Source organism: Castor canadensis, chromosome 10, assembly GCF_047511655.1.
Source record: "Castor canadensis chromosome 10, mCasCan1.hap1v2, whole genome shotgun sequence".
In the NCBI taxonomy this organism is placed as follows: domain Eukaryota; kingdom Metazoa; phylum Chordata; class Mammalia; order Rodentia; family Castoridae; genus Castor; species Castor canadensis.
In genome coordinates this window covers 138,408,798-138,428,356 of record NC_133395.1, presented here as the reverse complement: position 1 = coordinate 138,428,356, position 19,559 = coordinate 138,408,798, and the positions used below count along the sequence as shown (strand labels likewise).

At 41.7% G+C, this 19,559-nt stretch overlaps 2 protein-coding genes across 7 annotated transcripts in view; both read right to left on the bottom strand.

The window, feature by feature from the left end:
- The window catches only part of LOC109678979 (uncharacterized), a 68,370-nt gene extending 54,463 nt beyond the window's left edge, over positions 1–13,907 (bottom strand). Inside the window, 3 exon segments of the mRNA XM_074044608.1 lie at positions 10,408–10,473; positions 10,866–10,884; positions 13,789–13,907. Coding sequence (XP_073900709.1) covers positions 10,408–10,473; positions 10,866–10,884; positions 13,789–13,907 — 204 coding nt within the window.
- The window catches only part of Grm7 (glutamate metabotropic receptor 7), a 797,981-nt gene extending 782,463 nt beyond the window's left edge, over positions 1–15,518 (bottom strand). For all 6 annotated transcript variants that reach the window (XR_012436366.1, XR_012436367.1, XM_074044288.1 and 3 more), the window contains exon 1: positions 14,862–15,518. Coding sequence is in view for 4 of the 6 variants with exons in the window: in XM_074044288.1 (XP_073900389.1) it covers positions 14,862–15,380 (519 nt within the window). In the remaining 2 variants the exon portion in view is untranslated. The remainder of the gene's footprint in view (positions 1–14,861) is intronic.
- Positions 15,519–19,559: the final 4,041 nt, after the last annotated feature.

The window sequence follows — 19,559 nt, the reverse complement described above, 5'->3', positions numbered from 1 at the left end:
AATGCAATTTAAGTATTTGCTTTTTAAAATTCACAAATGATAATAAGTCTATGGAAAATTTAAATAATTAAACTTTCAAATGATCTTTTGGGGGTATGTCTATAACTCCCATAGTTCTGAAGATATTAAAGATTAAAATGGCACTAAGATATTTGAGACAGGATGTATTTAGTCTTAAATGAATGTACTTTTTATGTGGAAAGTGGAAGAAATATTTTCTTCACATATAAATAACCACAAGTCTGCAAAAGAAGCAAGCTACTACTGAATTACATCTAACCAGCTATTTCCCAGCATGTGTGTATGTGTATTTGCCTAAATTTTAAATTGTTCATATACATCTGTATAACTTTTAATTGAGAAAGTTCACTAGTGGTCTATTTTCCCCCATGACTTATAAAGGAGTACCACTCTCTGCTCTTACTATGAAATATCAGCCTACCTCACAGGTCTTTCAAAGAGCAGATTTGAAAACTCCTGGTTTTAGCCAATGGTGTAGTTACTAGGGGATGCTAGGCTCCTGTGCCCTTGCATATCCATAGGGGAGATAAGAAGGTGCCATAGTGGATTGTTTTTAGTCTTGCTTTTCTCAGTGTGAGATCAATTAAAATCCCAGTACCAAACCCTACATACACCAGGTAAACTAGTCCAAGGCCTTTCTGTCTGTTGAGGGAGAATCTGAGGCAGGGCTGCTCACTGCTCTGATTCTTGTGCTCTAAAATGCCTTTGCACGTAGTAGACACTCAATGCATTTCGAATGAATGAAAGAATAAAGAATGAAGAATGAATGAGTGAAGAATGAATGACAGGGTGTTGTACAGCAGCCCTTGCCCATATCTGAGGAAAGTCTATTCAATTAGCTGGAATTCCTCCCACCTCTACAAATTTATAATCTGACAAAGAATTATAAAAAGCACTAAGGAAATTATTTAATCCACCCTCATAGAGTCAGACCAGTTTAATTCAGTGGTAAAAACTTCTGCTTTGATACCTAAAAAGCAACTGAGGCCAATGGAAAAAGGGGACCAGGAACTAGAGAAAAGGTTAGATCAAAAAGAATTAACCTAGAAGGTAACACCCATGCACAGGAAATCAATGTGAGTCAATGCCCTGTATAGCTATCCTTATCTCAACCAGCAAAATCCCTTGTTCCTTCCTATTATTGCTTATACTCTCTCTACAACAAAATTAGAAATAAGGGCAAAATAGTTTCTGCTGGGTATTGAGGGGGTGGGGGGGAGAGGGAGAGGGAGGGGGCGGAGTGGGTGGTAAGGGAGGGGGTGGGGGCAGGGGGGAGAAATGACCCAAGCCTTGTATGCACATATGAATAATAAAAAAAAAAACAAACTTCTGCTTTGTGGGTCACATAAACCTGAGTTTAAGGCCCACCTACACCATACATTAACAAGAGTAAGTAAACACTTCTGAGACTCTGTTCCACCTGCACATCGTGGGAAATCATACTACCATACGTTCTCACTATATGGCTATCAGGAGATCAAATGACAGACTCCAGTCCCAGAGGCCAGCCAACTGTCTTGCACATAGCAAGCACAGGAGGAATAAGCTGATATTAACAGTGGAGAAACAAATGAACAAGCAAACACCTGGGGCACTGACTTCTACCTAGATAGCCTTCCTTCATAGCATAATAATCTCTTCCATTTGGTTTACTCTCTTCCCCTTAAGTCTGGTGAGAGGAGAGTGGAAAAGATAGGATAAGCCTTTTAAAAGTAGTTTTACACATCTCGAATGAGTGGAATAATACGTAAAAACCTGACAAGTTCTGACACGAAAGGACACTAGTTCTCTACATTACTTTTCTTCAAAACCAGTTGCTGGTGTAAGATGTACCTCCCCACCGCACTCCACCTCTGCCATGATCAAATGAAGTCACTGTAAATGGATAAGCCAAGGCTTACAATCAAGCTAAGTTACACATAGGTGAAAGTTCATAGACTTGACAGGGAAAACTCGGTTTATCAGGATATGTTAGCATAAGGGAATATGAAGTACAGTTGAGTATTCTTCACCAAAAATACTTGGAACCAGAAATATGTTGAATTTTAGATATTTATTCAGATGTTGGAATATTTTCATACCTGCAATGTTGTATGTTTGGGCTGGGACCCAATCTTAAACATGAAATTAATTTTTGTTTTACAGACATCTTATACCCATTACTAGAAGGTAATTTTATACAATCTTGTTAGTGTGCCTGTGTTTTGACTGTGGTTTGTCCCATGAGTTCAGGTAGAATTTTCCACTTTGGGCCTCATATTAGTGATAAATTATCTTTCAGATTTTGGAGAATTTCAGATTTCTGAATTAAGGATGATCAGTCTAAGAAGATAAAAAATTCCTGCGAAACCATGAGTACTATTAGTACCCCTATTTATAAAAGCTGTAAGTTTATTTAGAATCTTTCCTCTCTAAGAAAGAATTTTCTGCATAACTGTGCAATATACTATTGATAAGCACCATTCAGCAAAACTCAATTTTTGCAGAAATGTAACACAATAAGAAGCATGGAGTCAGATGTTACAGGAGATAATTGTACTTCAGGATGAGTAAGAACCCACAATTGACCTGAAATAAATTAACTTTAAATAGAGTAGATGAGTCATGTACAGAATATCAAAATACTAAAAGGTCAAGGTTAAGTACCAAAATGAATGTGTGGGGATTCTTAAGAAAGAAATAAAGTATTAGTTAATGAAGGAAGGAGAGGCTGAAGGGAATAGGGCTCCTTAGGTCTTTGAAGAGGTCCCTTCTCTACATCCTTCTACTGGGGTCTAGGATGGCATAGGGAAGACAGAAATATGGGGATCAAGAATATTCAGGGCTGGAGGTGTGGCTCAAGTGGTAGAGTACCTGCCCAGGAAGCACAGCTGAGTTCAAGCCTTAGCATTGCCAAAACACAACACTAAACAAAAGAGTCTTTTCTACTTTTATAGAAGAGGTTAAAGCCAACCTTCTTACCAGGATATAACACAACACTTACAGGCTTTTGAGGTCAGAAAGACTAGAATTTGAATATCCAGGCTCTCTCTCTCACTCACTGTGAGTCACTTTTCTTATCATAATAGCTAAGTGTCTCTATCTGTATAAAATGATCATTTCTCTCACCTGAGTATGAGAAAAAATAATGTAATACATAGACAGAGGTAAGCCTGGTGTGTGACACACATATGGTTAGTGGGGTGATAGTGGAGGTGGTAGTGGCACTGACACAGCTCCCCTCCCACAAGCTGGCTCTGATATCCTGAGGCTTTTCATGTTAGAGACATTTGATAATGACCATGTTTAATTTAAGAAAGGGTAGGACTGAGTGTGAGACATGCTCAACCATCTTGTAGTAATGTTAGTAGTGGAAGCAGTCAATGGAAGCCAACATTTATTGACAATTACTATATGCCAACCTATGTACCTGGTACTTTCAAAGGATTTACTTACTGATTCTTCACAGAAACAGTATGCAATAGATCTTAACATTTTTCATCCTTTTGTTTAGGTGTAGAGAGGTTACAATAAGTATCTAAGATTCCACTGCCATTATGGGATGGAAATAAGTTCAAATTCTGTCTGACTTGTTCTCAATCACTAAACTGTGTAATTGTGCATTCTCTCCATTGCTTGATTCTCCTTCTGAGGCCTGAATACTTTACTGGATGAAGAGGAGTGAAAAATTCTCTCCTTGACTTTGCTTTGTCTCAACACCCAGCAGCTCTTCTCAAACAAGAGATTGTTTCAATAAAAGCAATGACTGCTGTGGCCTGGTCCAGCCTCAGCAATGACCCAAAGTCAGATATGAAGGGAGGTGAGTGCTGTCTGACAACCCTGCTCTTATACAGGATCATGACAAGATGTAGGGTAGGGGACAAGGAAACAAGGTGTGGGAATGGCAGAACCTATTAAGGTAGGAATACAAACATCAACATTACTAATGGTATATAAAAGAACTTTCTATGTTATAGGCATTACATTAAGTGCTTGACATGGAATAACCTCATGGAAGCTTGGAAACAGTCCCATGAGGACAGAACTATCATCATCATCGTTTTCCACTTGAGAACAGTGAGGTCCAGGTGCTCAGATAACTGCCCAAGCTCATCTGGTTAGACAGGTATCTGAAATGGGTTCAACACCTATATTCTTCTTTATTGTTTCTTTTTTTTTTTTCAGTACTGGGCTTGAAAAGGGCCTTCACCTTGAGCCACTCTACAAGCCCAGTTTTTTTGTGATCAGTTTTTTTTTTTTTTTTGAGATAGCCAGCATGGGCTGACTTTGAACTGTGATCCTCATGATTTCTGCCTCTTGAGTAGCTAGGATTCCAGGCATAAGCCACCAGTACCTGGTTCACTATTTATTTATTTATTTTTAAGTAAGTTCTCACTAAGTAGTCCAGGCTGGCCTTGAACTTGCAGTCCTCCTGCCTCAGATGCCTGAATGCTGGGATTACAAGCATGCACCACCATGCCTGGCAGCACCTATACTCTTAACTGTATGTTCTATTTTCTTCCGAGGATAGAAAAAATTACAAAAAAACCTCTTGCTATAAGTCTTTTTTGCACTTCATTGTAAATAAGTCCAGGAAAAAGAAAGCATGAGAAGACAGAGTGAGAGGGAGGGGGGCGGCGAGAGAGAATGCTAGCTTGAAGAGTGGCAGATGAGGCAATGTCTATCATTTTAAGACAAATTACTTTGTCTTATGTGATACAATATTGTGATAATCTTCTCAACTATTTATCAGGAAACAGGAAGCAAAAGATCAGCATGTAAGCATGTCCCCATCCATGGGGACAGTGGGACAGAGTTTAACTGCTCCAGAAATAGAGGGCCCCATAGACATGCAAGCTAGCAGATCTTCCCCCTCAACCCCAAGCCCAAAAGCAGTATTTCCTTTCCAGTATTCTCCTCTTATGTCCATCATTTATCTGCCTCTATGTCTACACATAAAAGATGCTAAGTCTGTGTTCTCGGATGTGAACGGGGTGGGTAAGCGGGAACCATGGTGCCTCCATGTGTTGTGTTTTTTTTTTAAATCTTAATTCTATTATGCCAACTTCATCAAACTTAATTATAGTGAACACAGAATTACACAATTACCCTCTGTTCTGTTCTTCAGATGCTGTATTTTGATAAAATTTACTGCATGCTGCTCTCCCCTGAACACTAGAAATGGATGTGTTTTGATATAAAATGTATTATAATTACAATTAAAATATAGCTTACATAATGATAGTGTTAAAATAAAATTATAGATTTGTAGAAACAACATGGCCATGCATTTTGAGTATAATACGTGCTCAGACCAATTATCTGGTAGCTGAATGAATAGAGAACAGAATTTTGGTTTAGCCAAAGAAGTTTTTAAACAGTTTGTAAATATCTGAGGCAAGCTTAAAACTGTGAGATAAAATTCCCCCTTTCATCATTTCACTGTAAAAAGTGAGTGAGAGGCTGAGGGTATTGCTCTATGTCAGAGAGCCTGGTTATCATCCACAATGCCCTGGCTTCCAACTCCATCACCTAAACATAAGTAAAATTTAAAAAGTGAATGAAAGATGTTCTTCAAAGTAAGTAGCCAGATGGATATTTAAAAACAAGCACATTATTTTTTCTTGAGTGCTAAGGTATCCACCTCAACTTTAGCATTGTGTATCAGAGATGACAAATTTTCATCTGAGTTTGATGAAGCATAGAATATTGATATTAGTACACTCTCTAAAGAATTCTGAATCTCTTCTAATTAAACAGGTACCCACTTACAACTAACTGAAACTTTATAAACCGTGATTACAAAGTGAGGGAGAAAGGCAGGAAATTGAAATGCTTCTTCTAAACATTTGCACTTGCTCCATTTGACTAAAAGAATTATGTCACAAATATTACCAGAGTGGTGAGATACAATTGGGTTGTTTTATTTCAAAAGCAAACCACAACTTCTTGTTCATTTTAGATAATTATTTTGAGCTGATAGTTATTCAGTGCTTTTATAACCCACAGTGCTCAGTGCATTGTCTCCTTTAATCTTGAAAGTAACCTTTTCATTTAATTTTTTTTCTTGTGGTGCTGGGATGGAACCTGGGGCCTTGTTCATGCCAGGTAAGTGCTCTACCACTGAGCTCCACTCCCAGTCCTGTAATTAATCTTCGCATCTCCATTTTATACAAATATCTCTCTTGTCTAGAACAAACTTCAGAACTGTAGATTTGAATATCTTAAGTGTATTCAGAAAATCATCACGAACTTCCTATCTTCAGACACCTCAACTTGCTTTGCCCAAGACTTCTACATCTCAAATGAGAGGAATCTCACTTTTCTAGACGCCCAAGTCCCAAATTGAGGATTCACCTTTGTCCCCTTTCTTCCTTTGACACCCCATGTTCAGTCTACTAGGAAATTTCGCCTTAACCTTCAACACAAATCAGTTCTTGGACCCTTGGCTGCTAACATCCTGCTGAACCCATCAAGCCAACATCTGTCTCATAGACACCTATAAATGCTACCTATCCGTTCTTCTTCATTCTACTCTTTCCCCATACCTCCATGCCACAGATAGGGTTAGGCTTTGAAAACAAGACACAAACCATGTCAGACCTCTGTAAAAACCCTTTCATTGGCTACTTACATTTAGAGGAAAAAGCAAATACTTGTGATGACACTAAGGCTTTACACAATCACAGCTGGCCCAATCCTCCTGCCTCTTCCTCACCATGAGCTCTATGCACCTACAGTGGTTTCTTTGATATTCCTCCACCATGCCAGGGCTATTTCTTCCCTGAAGATTTATCACTGGACCTTCTTGTCACCTTATCAAGTCTACCCAGATGACCCTATGTGATAGTAGAACACACATTTATATCCCTTAGCCATTACCAACTGTCTTCAGTGTGTCCCCACCATTTTTCTTTATCCCATAATCCTCAACTTCTAACATGCCACTAGGTTTATTTATAACATCCATCTGTTTCCACACACACCAGTGTACGCTGAGAGAGGAGACAGAGAGACACAGAGAAAGAGGCAGGCAGAGAAAAAGACAGAATTCTTGTGCTTTTTTATTGATGTGCTTGAGCACTTAGAAATGTATATGTGGAAGTGGCTTTATAAATATTTCTGGGAAAAGTAGGGATGAACAAAGCAGAGGTAATACTAAAAGAGTTTAAGTGAGTTTCAAGGTTCTGCACCTAGAACAGTGTTTCAATGGAAGTCAAACTTGAGGCTGAATTACTTCCGCTGCTCTTAGCCTCTCTGCATTCCTGACTCCACAGAATTCATGATTTGTTTTCATCAGTGCATGAAAAGTTTCACATTGAATAATATCACTAAGGTACCTATCTGAGAGAGAGAAAGTGAGAGAGAGAGGGATAGGGAGAGGCAGATGGAAGAAGAGGGAAGAAGAGAGGAAGGGTGGGAGGAGAGAAAGAGAGAGACAGTCCATTCAATAAAGAAATGGAGAAGAGTAATAGATTATTGTTTATATAGTGATTTTACTGCAAATTTAGTGAACATGATTTAAGAAATTGTGACATTTAATAACACAATACTAATAAAATAATAGCCTTTAAAATTTCTCAACACTTATAACATGCTAAACTCAGCACTAAAGTATTTCCCTACATAAGTCATGCCATCCTTACAAATACTCTAGCAGATAGGTCCATTTTTATTATCCCTATTTCAAAGATAAGGAAATTGGTTGAAAGGTGTGGTACCTGTTTGATCAGATCAAATAGGTAACATATAGACAGTATGGATTTAAATCCAAGTCTATCTAACCCCAAACTTTAAATGTTAACCCCTAAACAGAATTCTTTAATAGAATGAGTATGTTTTCTTGTGGGAATCAGCCCTCATGCTGTCTGCCTGGGCTGAGGCCTTACAACACAGTCAAGTTTAAAGCATGATAAAAATGTCTAACTGCTACTTTAACACATAGAAATGTTGTCATGCAATTAATAATGCAGAAGGGTGGAGCCTTTCTAAGTGACTATTTGCTGCCTTCCTCAAAACCCAGAGTAAGAAGCAGCAGCTGTGGAATGGAGAAAACACAGCAACCAGAGATGGAGAATTCTGCAAATGACCAATTATAAAACTATTAAGCTGAGCACTTTTATAGCAAGAGGCAAAATAATCCATTAAACTGAAAATTCTCCTATCCTTCCCTCCAAGGCCCCCACAAACATCAGTGTCACATTTATTTGGATGTACCTCCTGTGCTCTATCAACTTGACTTCCAGCAATTGTATTCATACAGTCCTCTCAGTTTGCACATATATCTGAATGATGGATTTCCCCACTTGAGGTTTAGAAATATTGGAGTGAATGAAATAAACTTTAGGAAAAGCCATCATAATCCATAATGATGGGCACTGAATCAGAACAAGAAGAAACATCTTTTTGTGTTTATTTGAATGAAAGGTATACTGTATATTTGTGACTGTATACCGGGCTACTTTGCTGAATAGTAGAGAACAGGCATGCTTCATTTGGAGGTAAGAGTTTGTGTGTTCCAGTTTTATGGGCCTACAGAATTAATCTTGATCTACAACTGAAATGTAGTATTTCTATAGAATAGAAATGCTTCAGCAACTAGCAACTTTATTATCTTTAAATCATTGTGATTTCTAGGTAGGTGAATCCATAATTATTTTAAGGATTTCTGAAACAATTGAGCAGGATGCAGAGTGGTTAGTAAACTATTATAAGAAAAATCTAAGTCTTCCAGCTAGGTGACTTTGACTATGATAATCACTGTCCTGAAGCGTACCATAGGGATGGTAATATGCACACTGTGCATTGTGACAACTAAGTGAGATGAAGTATTTTTAGCACATAGCACAGTGACTTACACTAAGGACTCACTTGTTATCATCACCACTAGTATTACTGAAAAGAAATTAGAATTTCTCATAAAATGTGATATGCATCCTATACCATTCTAAAGTCAGGTGTTTTATTTCTGAACTTATAGTCTAATAACTTTGATTGAAAGCACATACAGTCATAAATATAAGTGAAAGGAAGTTTGTTACCAAATATGGAAAAGTCATAATATTAAGAATTGTGTCATAATCTCTTCTCAGGTATTTTCCTATAAAAAAGGTTTTATTTCTTTGATTTTTTAAGTATAGACAACAAATATATTTATGGTGCCAAATCACAAAAGGTTCATTGATTAATTAGTCTGATGATATGCTGTGTAAATGTTCTCTTAAATACTAATTATATGTGCTTCCAGTTGCTAGGAAAATGCGTTTGTAACTGTTTTTAATTGCCTATTTGAATGAAAAGGGAATGAGGAGTGGAGTCAGGCTTGTTGCTTACTGTACAGGGACCCAGGAGTTTAATATACTTTGTACTCCATTATGCCATGAAAATGCTTCTGTGCCCTAGGGATATCAACAAAAGATTTGCTCTAATGAAAGGAACAGAATATGGTTGCAAAGCTTCCAGATAGAAAGCCTATAGGCTACAGTTTACATCAAAACTATCAGCCCTCTCTCTTAACTGCATTAAGATGAGAAAGATGCAATCTCAAATGCTTTGAGCAATTACAGTAAATGTTGGGAAGAGTGAGGATGGATGCAGAATTTTGAATGTCCCAAACCTGGGCTAGAAAGATTGCGTCTAAAAAGAAAATATCTTTTTATACTATTTTGTACTTAATGAATGACAGTCAGTAAATTGAAATTAGCTGTTTTCAGTTGCACATGGTAAAATCAAACTCAACACAGTGACAGTACATTTGTTTTTTAAAAGCATGTACTAAAAATTCAGGGATGCATATAGATAAAGATATAGTCAGATTTGGGGGTTGGAGATTACCAGGGCTCTAGCTCTTTCTCTACTACTCAGCCCTGCTTACTCTCCATGTGTTGGATGGTCAACTGGCACCTTAGTATCACATCTCCCCAGCCTAGAAATTCCAGAGAGAAGAGACAATTTTCTCATTATTTTCTGACAAAGACATGCTGCAGAAGATTCTGATTGGTCTAGACAAGACCAGATGCCTACAACTGTACCAATCACCTGCTCTGCTTGACCTGGGCCAAGTGACTCATCCCTGGGGACAGGAACATAGGCAGGCTGCCATTATTCTGCAGCTTTGCAAAAGAGAAGCTTAATATTGTAAGATGAGACAGGCGAGGACGCTGGGTAGACAAAAGTGATAACTGCTACTATAAACCCCACAATTTTTCCACCTTTCCCTGTGTCTTATGACTATGTAGTAAGCTGAATCTGAGCAGTCATTTTCCCTACTACTAACCTTGATACATCCCATTGGAGAGCAAACTCATTTTAAAAACAAGGTAAAAGTGTGAATATGGGAAATCCAGTAGACTAGTAATGACCAAGGTAGCTGTGTGGAAATATCCTTTAAAGTTCACCCAAACTCACTGAAAGTTCAAAGCGAGGACTGGAATTACAGTGTCGGGAGTTTGAAAAGTGCAGGTCTTCTCCAAGCTGAACAAAAAGATCAGACACTTTTAGAAACTATATTTTTAAAGCAAAAAATCATATGAAGAAACTGAGGCCTAGAAAAATTAAATGATATATTTACAGTAACTTAACTAGTTAACAGTATGATTAAGACTAGAGCACACTGTGTGTAGCCCACCCATGGTCTTTTAGATCCAAGATATAATCTGTATGCGTGCAGAAAACAGAACATTTGTAATTTGTTAAACTACAAATAATGGAGTCATTATTTCAATTGTTCTTGAAGAGAAAAATGTCCAAAGACATCTTAATTATGTGAGTCTGTATACATAAAATACACATGGAACATCTTCAAATATAGTATGTGCATGTCTTCATTCCTTCCCTCTCTGCTCTTATAAAAAGTGCCCACTCACCATCTGTTGGGTAAATTTCCTAAAACACAGTAAATGTGGAGGAAGAGATTGTTATAGAGATTATTCCAAATGGCAGCGATACCTATATTTATGCAATTTTAAAAAAGAATAGGTTAGAGTTGCTTTAAAAAAAAATTCCTACTGTAGTAATACCACATTAGCCTATGAACCAAGTTCCATTCCATTACATAAGAGAGGAACAGAGAGAGAGAGAGAAACAGAGAAAGGAAGGAAAAATATAAGCACTTATGTATAAAATATTATGCCAAAAGTTTGAGAGTATATTCAAGTTTCAGTGAATGAGATGAAGATGCTGACAGACTTACAAATGTATTTCTTTCATGTTGCAAGGTCCACAGACCTAGGTTTGCATTATGCTCCAATCAGGGTACAGTTTTCTCAACCTAGTTACTTTTGGGGAGGGGGGGAGGGCAGAAATCCAACAGATGCCATTCAATTTCAAGTCTATGACCAGGACGATGTCACTACATGTGAAATACTGTCCATTCAAAATCAGGATGTAGCAAAAGTAATTTATATTCTGAGTGTTTTCTTGCAAGTCAGTAACAGAGAAGCCTTGAATAAAAACGTTCCCATTACTTTCCACTCTAACATGTCTTACTTACAGCCATCAAACAGTGCTCAGGGGAGAGCTACCCTTTGGTCACCCTATTATATAACCTCTCCACATTAAGCCATCCCCACTCTGTGATTATTGTTTTAAAATATGTTGCTCATAGTCAATATTAATCTAGTTTAATCTTGCTTAGCATTAGGACAGTATTATTTTGCACAGGCTCAGAAGCAAATCTCCAGAAATTCCTTCCTGATGCTTCTTTGAGTCTGAAAATGCATTGCTGGGCAGTTACAGTGATTTAATTCCAGTTGGCAGAGCCCTGGCCACACACTAATTTCATTAGCCTCAAATTCCTGGATTTGAAAGACCCACTGGATATGGTTTCTGTTTTCAGACATGTCATTTACTAACCTATTCAGCATGGACACAGAGAAGAGAGAGAGGACTTGCTTACTCACATCTCTGGCCTGGCACACCAACGGGCAAAAGAACACTCCAAGTAAAGGGCACTATCTACATCTGAGTGAGAGCTCTCCTTGCCCAGGTTCTTGTTTTTAGGAAAGAACTTCATTTGCTGCTAGCAACAGCATTGGTTATATCTATTACACTTCGTCCTGCCCCCTAGCACTCAGCACACCCAACATTTCAGTCCCTAAGTATTTCCTCCCCCAGGATACAGGCTCATCCCACCATCAATTTATATCTCAAGTGATCAGTTTGACATAGATCCCACATCCACCTTCAAGGTCCCGAGAAAGAAACTCACAATAAAGCTTGTAATCCACTTATTTGGAGGAGTTTATTGTATATAGGACAATTTTAATTGCACTGAACCCTGTAGTCTCAGAGGAAGATTCACCTACTCTTCTTTCTCTTTCCGACTAATTGATGGTGCCTGTGAACAATGGTGTGTACCATTATTCTCACTTACACATTTTGCAGGCTGACAGAAGCTAGAAAGCTAGGGATTGGACTTACATGCCAAGAGATTCTAAAATCACATGCAAAAAAAGCCACTGGAACACACACACACACACACACACGCACACACATACATACACTCTTCAACATGGGCAACAGTGAGCTGGGATGGCACACCAGTGATTATAACCAGCTTACAGCCCGAGCTACAAGTTGGTGCATTTCTCCTACTCCCAGCCTCTTCTCCATAAATGCAGGTGAAAACTGGGGGTTATTTTTTCCTTCAGCTACTCAATCCAACATGAATAGCTGCAATTTGCAAATTAGAGGAAAATGACAGTGTTTTCTCTGAATGGTTTTAGTCCCAACCCACACTGCTCATGCTGGCTTTTGGTTCCTTTCCTCCCTTGCTCTGGGAATGAGGGAACTGAGTGTGTGACCAGTCATTTGTTTCCTTGTAAGTTGACTCAGGTTCAAACACTACAGGAGGACTCAGTTCCCCCTGGAATCTTTTTCAGCAAACACAGTCCTTAGCCTAATCTTTAATGGTTTTCTTGACTTCACCATTTCACAGTTTTTTCTCTTTTTTTTTCCATGCAGACAGGCCCATCTGTAATAATGCCCATGCTCTGAACACAGAACCAGGCAATGGACTAATTATTAAATGCCTTCCACCCTGGGGCTCAGAGGAATACTGGACTGCCCCCCCCACACACACACAGTGGTTCTCAGGTGCTGTCTCTGACTTCATCTCTGCAGAGCTGCCCCCTCAAGTTGTCAAGCTTTAAACTCAGAGATGAAGGAAGCACTTCTGGGTTTTGATTACAAAACCCCAGGTTCTTCCTTAAAGCAAGCACCCATGTGAAGTCTGTCCCCCAAAGCACTTTGGGAGATTGCAAACATCTAGATAGCTCCAAGCAGGCACACTGAGAATCAGGGATGCTCAAAGGATCAGAAGGGCCACACCAGGCTGCAGCCTTCCTCCTAGAACACAAACTTTGCACTCCTGGAGCCCATGAGGTGACAGCCAGAACCTCCCAAGGAGTCTACTCCTGAAACCCAGACCCTTAGGGGAAGCACTTGAGAGGGAGCCAATTCTTCAGATGTGAGCAGGATCATTCCACACATCTGGGGAAGGGATCACCTGGGTTTGGCTACCATCAGGTATGGAGAGAGTCCTACCTTAGGAAAGGGTCACCTAAAGTCAGAAGGGGTGAACCAAGAACTTGGGAGCAAGAAAGGACAGGGAGAAAAGAAATAAAGGCTGAAGCAGGGAGGGCGGGAGCAGGGAGAAAGAAAAAAAAAATAGAGAGCAAGGAGGCAGAGACAGAAGCACACACAAGGGAGAAACCCCTGAGAAGGGACCCCTGGAGGCATGGAGACTCTAAAACTCAATTTCTAAACCCCAAAGGCATCCATTTCTACCCAATGCAGCACGGGAGCCATGGGGCAGAGGCTGCAGGAACCCGATGCAAGACAGCACTGCGGTAGAACCCACCGCTTATGAGTCCCGGATCCGCCTTCCTCCCATTTTTTTTTGCCATCGCCCTCTGGAATCCTGAGCAAGAGAACCGCGGACCCTGCTCAGCGCACCCCACTGCCCCAGGTGCCTTCTCGCTTAGCTCCAGAATTGTCCTCAGAGCTGGGAGCCAGGGATTGGGGTCGGGGGCTGCGTTAAGACGGGAGGGGGTGGAGGGAGGAGGTACTGAAAGCGATTTTGTTTCGCAGTTAGCATGAGCTCATCTCTGGGCTGAGGTCTGAAGTGGCAGTAGAAAGCTGATCGCCCAGCTCCTGCCAGTGGCCGGACTGCAAATGCAATTTAGACGGTGCACGAAATTGGCCGGAGAAAATCAACTGGGGGCGGAGGGTCACGTCAGCAGGCGGCATGTCCCCACTTGGAGAGGGTCCCCATGCCTCCCGCCCCCGGCTCTCATGGAGTCTAGCTACAGGTCGGAAATCCAACCAAAGGAGATGAGTAATCAACCTCCACATTTAGGTTAAAACCCAGTCAGCCCTCAGTTGAAGAAGTGGTCTTCTTGACATTTTCCAAAGGAGTCCAGGTTTCCCAGGTGGCATGGGGGTGGGAAGCTGGGGAGCTGGGAAATGCCCAGTTTCAAAGCATGTTCTCATTTTTCATATTCCATGCGCCTAACCTGCTCTCCTAGAAGCCCTGCACTTTTACGAGCCTGTTTTCGGACCATATTTCACTCTAATGCAAACCCATTTAAATCATCGCCTTGTTTTTCGCAGATTGCTTCTTGTAAATGGGGCCATAAATCCATGCTGTCAGCTCTGATGGAGTGGAGCTTTGGACAGGGTAAACTAAGCAGGGAAGATACTGTCTTGGGTGGGGTGGAAGAAGGGATTAGGGAGGATCTCCATGGTGGAAATGCGGGAAGACTGACCTGACCCTGCACCCCTGTAATCCAAACCAGCTTTTAAGGTTGTAAGCGCAGGGAGCCACAGCACACTCCGCCCCGGAGGGAGCGCCCCCCTACCTGGAAAAGCCTCAAGATGTTGGCTACCATGATGGAGACCGAACTCCCTGAAGCCCCAATCACTCCAACTACTTTCTCTGGCTTGACAAACACCGGGGGCTCGCCGTTGGTACAGCGCACGTCGGAGGTGTCCTTCTGGATAAGCGCCTGGACGAAAGTGAGCGACTGTTCGAGCGCGTAAGTGTCCCTGGAACAAGTGTCCAAGATCCGCGCGCCTAGCGTCACGTTGGGAAGCAGGTTGGGATCGCTGTTGATCTGGTCCAGAGCGTAGAGCATAGCTTCCAGCCTGTGGATCCCGTTCTCCCTCTTGATGTCGCCGCAGGGCACTCCGCTGGGACCCTTGGCGTGCACGGGGAACAGCCCCCCGAGGGTGACGTCCCCCTCGATCCGGATGGAGTGCGGGGCGTACATCTCCTGGCCGCGCGCCGCCGCCGCCAGCGCGCACAGGAGCACCTCCAGCACGCAGCAGGGGAACTTCATCAAAGTCAGGATTCGGAGCAGCTTCCCCAGCTGGACCATGCTGCTCGGGCTGCTGCGGTGGCGGCGGCGGCGCTGGAGGGGACGGTGGAGGGCTCGCAGAGATCCGGGCCCCTCGAGGTGAGCTCCTTTGGGGGAAGCCCGGGGACTTCTGCAGGCACTGGGGGTGGGGGTACTCGGGGAGGGGCAGTCGGAAAGGATGAGGGGGGGTCCCGCGGCGCCTGCCAGCCTGGGGCGCCTGGCGCTCTGGGTTCCCCAGCCGGCGCACCGCGCTCACGCTCCGCGGCTTGCGGCTTGCGCTCTCCAACAGCCCAGCACTGGGGAGAGGGCAGGGATTGCTATCGCTTTAAATGGTCGTTGGGCTCCCTCTCCTCCTCCTCCCACTCCCTCCCTCCCTCGCTCGTTCTCCTCTCCCCACCCTTGCCAGCGCCCGCCCTCCCCACTGGTTTGCATCATCACGCAGGGAGGGGCTGCGTACTGAGGTAAGGGGGGGTAATGGGTGGGCGGCTGGGGAGGGGGGGAGGTTGCCTCGCAAGGGGAAGTTTCGTGGTCCCCAGGGAATCTAGGGATTTCTGATTGCAAGCCAGGGCTGAGCTCTGGCCCCCAAACTCACTGTGGAAGCCTCCTGCCTGCCTACACCCACATCTACGTTGGGGGTACCACTAGCGTCAGCCCCGGGATGAGGCGGCGATGCTTGGTGCTGACTGCTCCCTACCCCTAGGTCCAGAGCCTTTGGCTCTCTGCTGTGGGAGAACGCGACAGTCAGGAGTCGGAGATGCGCGGAAAGACCCCAGTCTTTACTGCAGTTCCGCCTATGCTAGGGTTTTTGTGGGTTTTTTTTTTCCCCTTAAGAAAAACGCATGACATACTGTAACCTGATTTCATGACTTTAAAGAACCTTTACCCAGAGACTTCTCTAGGGCCAGGCACTAGGCAGACTTGCCTGTAGGAAAGCGAAGCCAAGATGAAATATTAGGGATCTTTGGATCTTTGGTCCTCAGGGCTTACTAGGGCCAAGACCCACTAAACTGACCATGGTTTCCAGCAGATCTGTGGCAGAAACCTCGGATTCATTGCTTTTCTTCCTTTTGTCGCCAGAGATTGAACAAGTGAGAATTCTGCAGAGCGCATTTTCTTCTCTAGCACTGACAGGTGTAAGGCTCCCTCCTACCTATTTTCAGAGAGATGTTTCTGGGCCAGTGACAGTTTTATGGTAGGAAACAGCAGGAAAGTGAGGATGGTAGGAGGAAGAAAGAGGAACCAAAAGATGAGACGCAGAAGTCTCTCAAGTGATTAGGGATAACTTTCTCTTTCTCTGCTTGGGATTTCGGGAGCAAAGTCAGGATGCTAAAGCAGGTTGCCTTGCAGTTAGGAATTTCTTTATCAAAGGTGCCACTTTTTGCTAGCCTTGCACATACTTTGCCCATTAAAGCAACAAGTGGCCTTGGTCCCTACATAGGGACATTTAATGTTTCTCAGTGAGGGTAAAGCAACCCTTGGAGTGCATCAACGCTACATTATGCAGATTTGAGGGTGAAGAGAAATCCAGAAGCAAGACTGTTATTGTACATAATATATGATAAGATTGTGTTGTCTCTGCCACCAACTACTTGTGTGCCCTTGGCATTTCCATCTCCTGTCTGGGTTTTAGTTTTCCCATCTGGAAAATGATGAGATTGAATTGGATGCTCTCCAAGTTATCTTTTCACTCTCAAATTCTCTGTTAAAATAGGCCATGTCCCTTTGGCCGTAGTGCTCTTTTTAGGCCAGTATTCTCTGGTGCTTTATGTGCAGGCAACCAGCACAAAGATCTCCAGTCATTGTTCTTAACATGTCCTGGTGTACAGGATATTTTTTTTCCCCCACAACATCTATCCCTCCTCCCTTCTGGGGACAGTCAAGCAATTTCTTTCTGGATATGCCTTTTCAAATTTCAATGCTTCTGGTTTGAGAACAGACCCCTCTTTGTCTTAGATAGGCCTGACTATCACCACTTCTGATCCTTCTGGCTATAGCTCTGAGTTCAAGGATAGCAATAGACCCTTGCAGGGCTAATCCCTGGACTTGCTGGGGCAGCCAGGGAGGAAGCACAGGACCCCCAATGTCACATAGATATATCTTTGTGTGAATCGGATAAAAAATGGACCCCTTGCTCAACATGCTTTATGTTTCTCTTTGAGAAAATTGTGATGCTTTTCTGATTTTGTAAGAACAAGATGTTTTATTGTTATTGTCTGCAAAACCATGCTGTAATTAATATACAGATCTTTCCTTATATTCAGTGTCAATATCAATCACCCTAAAATTTGATGCCTTACTACATAAAAATGTACACCTTGTATAATCTTAAAGCCATGGTGAGCCTTGCTTCTTCCTGCCACTCCTGTGGCTCTGAGGATATAACCCTGTTCAATTACTATGCCAGAGGCTTCCGCATGAAGTGAGAGATGTGTGAATCCCAAAGTAAGACAGAGAAGAATGGGGAGGGCCAGGGCTTCATTAAAATATTTGAGCTCCTGAATCCAGGCATACTTGAAGGACTGCCTCTGGACTCTTCATTTACATAGTATTTTATTTCAATTGTTTGAATCCAAAATTATCCTCTTCTAAATCTGTGATTTTAATACACTCCTTCAAAAGGGAGGAATGGCTGACATAGATATTCTGGGAAGGTGGCATCTGCTAGTTTGGACGGGGATGAAGGAGCAAATAAAGGCATAGAAAGCATATTTGGGGACATAAGTACTGGGATCTTACATTTAAGCACCAATGCCTCAGGTCATCTTTAACAGAGATATACTTTATTTTATCTTTAATTTTATGCTATTTATTAGAAAGTTTTGACAGAAAAGTCAGAGGTGAATAACAAGTCATGCCACTGGATTTTTCACCTGCACAGGTCTTTGTCCATGCTCTGCAATTCCATTTTATGTCACATTGCTCCATAAATGTCTCTTGACTGACTGTTGAATGCTGCCTTATCCTGTGTTCTCTGTTCACTCTGCTTGTTCTCCCCAAACATCTGGCAGTCATCACTGTCTTCCTTGTATTGCAGTCATTTGTGTGCATATCTTATTTCGCTTGCCAAGTTGTAAGATCCTTGAGGCCAAGGGCTGGAGAATCATTTATCTTTTTACCCAGGACAATGTTTTCAGTGTTGTTTTGTGCATAAGAAGCACTCATGTGTTGAATGAGTCAGAGTTGGTTTTGTCATTTGGCACTACCTTTATCTAACAGTGACCGAAACCTAAAGTGGGCAGGCAGGAACATTGGCAGATAAATTACTGTCCTCTTAGTCACTGTACACAGTTTCTGGGATTTAAAGGATAATTAGTGTATCCAAAATAATTGCGTTCCTAAAAATTTTGTATGTCCAAAATAGTCTAACAGTAAGGCACTTGATCAACATTCATGAAGGCTTTGATTGGTCCTTCTGGAGTCAAGGGCTAACTGCGGTCATTAAATTTCTCCATTGCCATGGACTGCTTTTCTTTATTTATTTTTTGAGAATATGAGCTGCAAATCCCTAAATCTCTGTATAAGGCTGGCCCATGTAGAAGTGAGCCAATCATTGTTCTGGGGACAATTTTAAATGAAGGAGGATCTGGTTTTAGGCACAAACAACAAGCATTATAAAATGTGCTCACAGGTTTGATTCTGTTTATCTTTCCATCCGTCCTCATTCGGGGGACCATAAAAATATCTAATTAAAGTTAAAGGCTCAGCCCTAACTCATTCTTAAGATTGTTATTTCTTAATCATTGTAGTTTCATTTATATTCTTTAATGTCCATAATCTTTTGCAGGAAATATGTTTCTACTTCCTGTTCCCTGTGCATATGTTTATATCTGATTGGTACTATACGAGGCTGTCCTTCCTGACCGATGCTTATTCTGCTAATACATTCGGTCTACTCTTCCATTCTTCATGCACTACTTGGCTATAATTTTTAAAAATATCATCTTGTATTTACACTCATATTGAATCGGGTTAATTTTTCTTGGAGAGAAAGAGAGACTGTTCCATTTCGTGTTATAGTTTCCTACAATATTCATTTGGGGTACACACCTTGTGTCACTTAATTAAATTCCATTCATCCATTTCCTTTTCTCATGTTGTTAAGAAACCCTGATATTGTACAGATAAACAGCCCAGAGCCTATTAAGGGTAGTTTGTAACCAAGCCCTCATGCTAAGCCTGTGTCCCTTTCACACAGTCTGT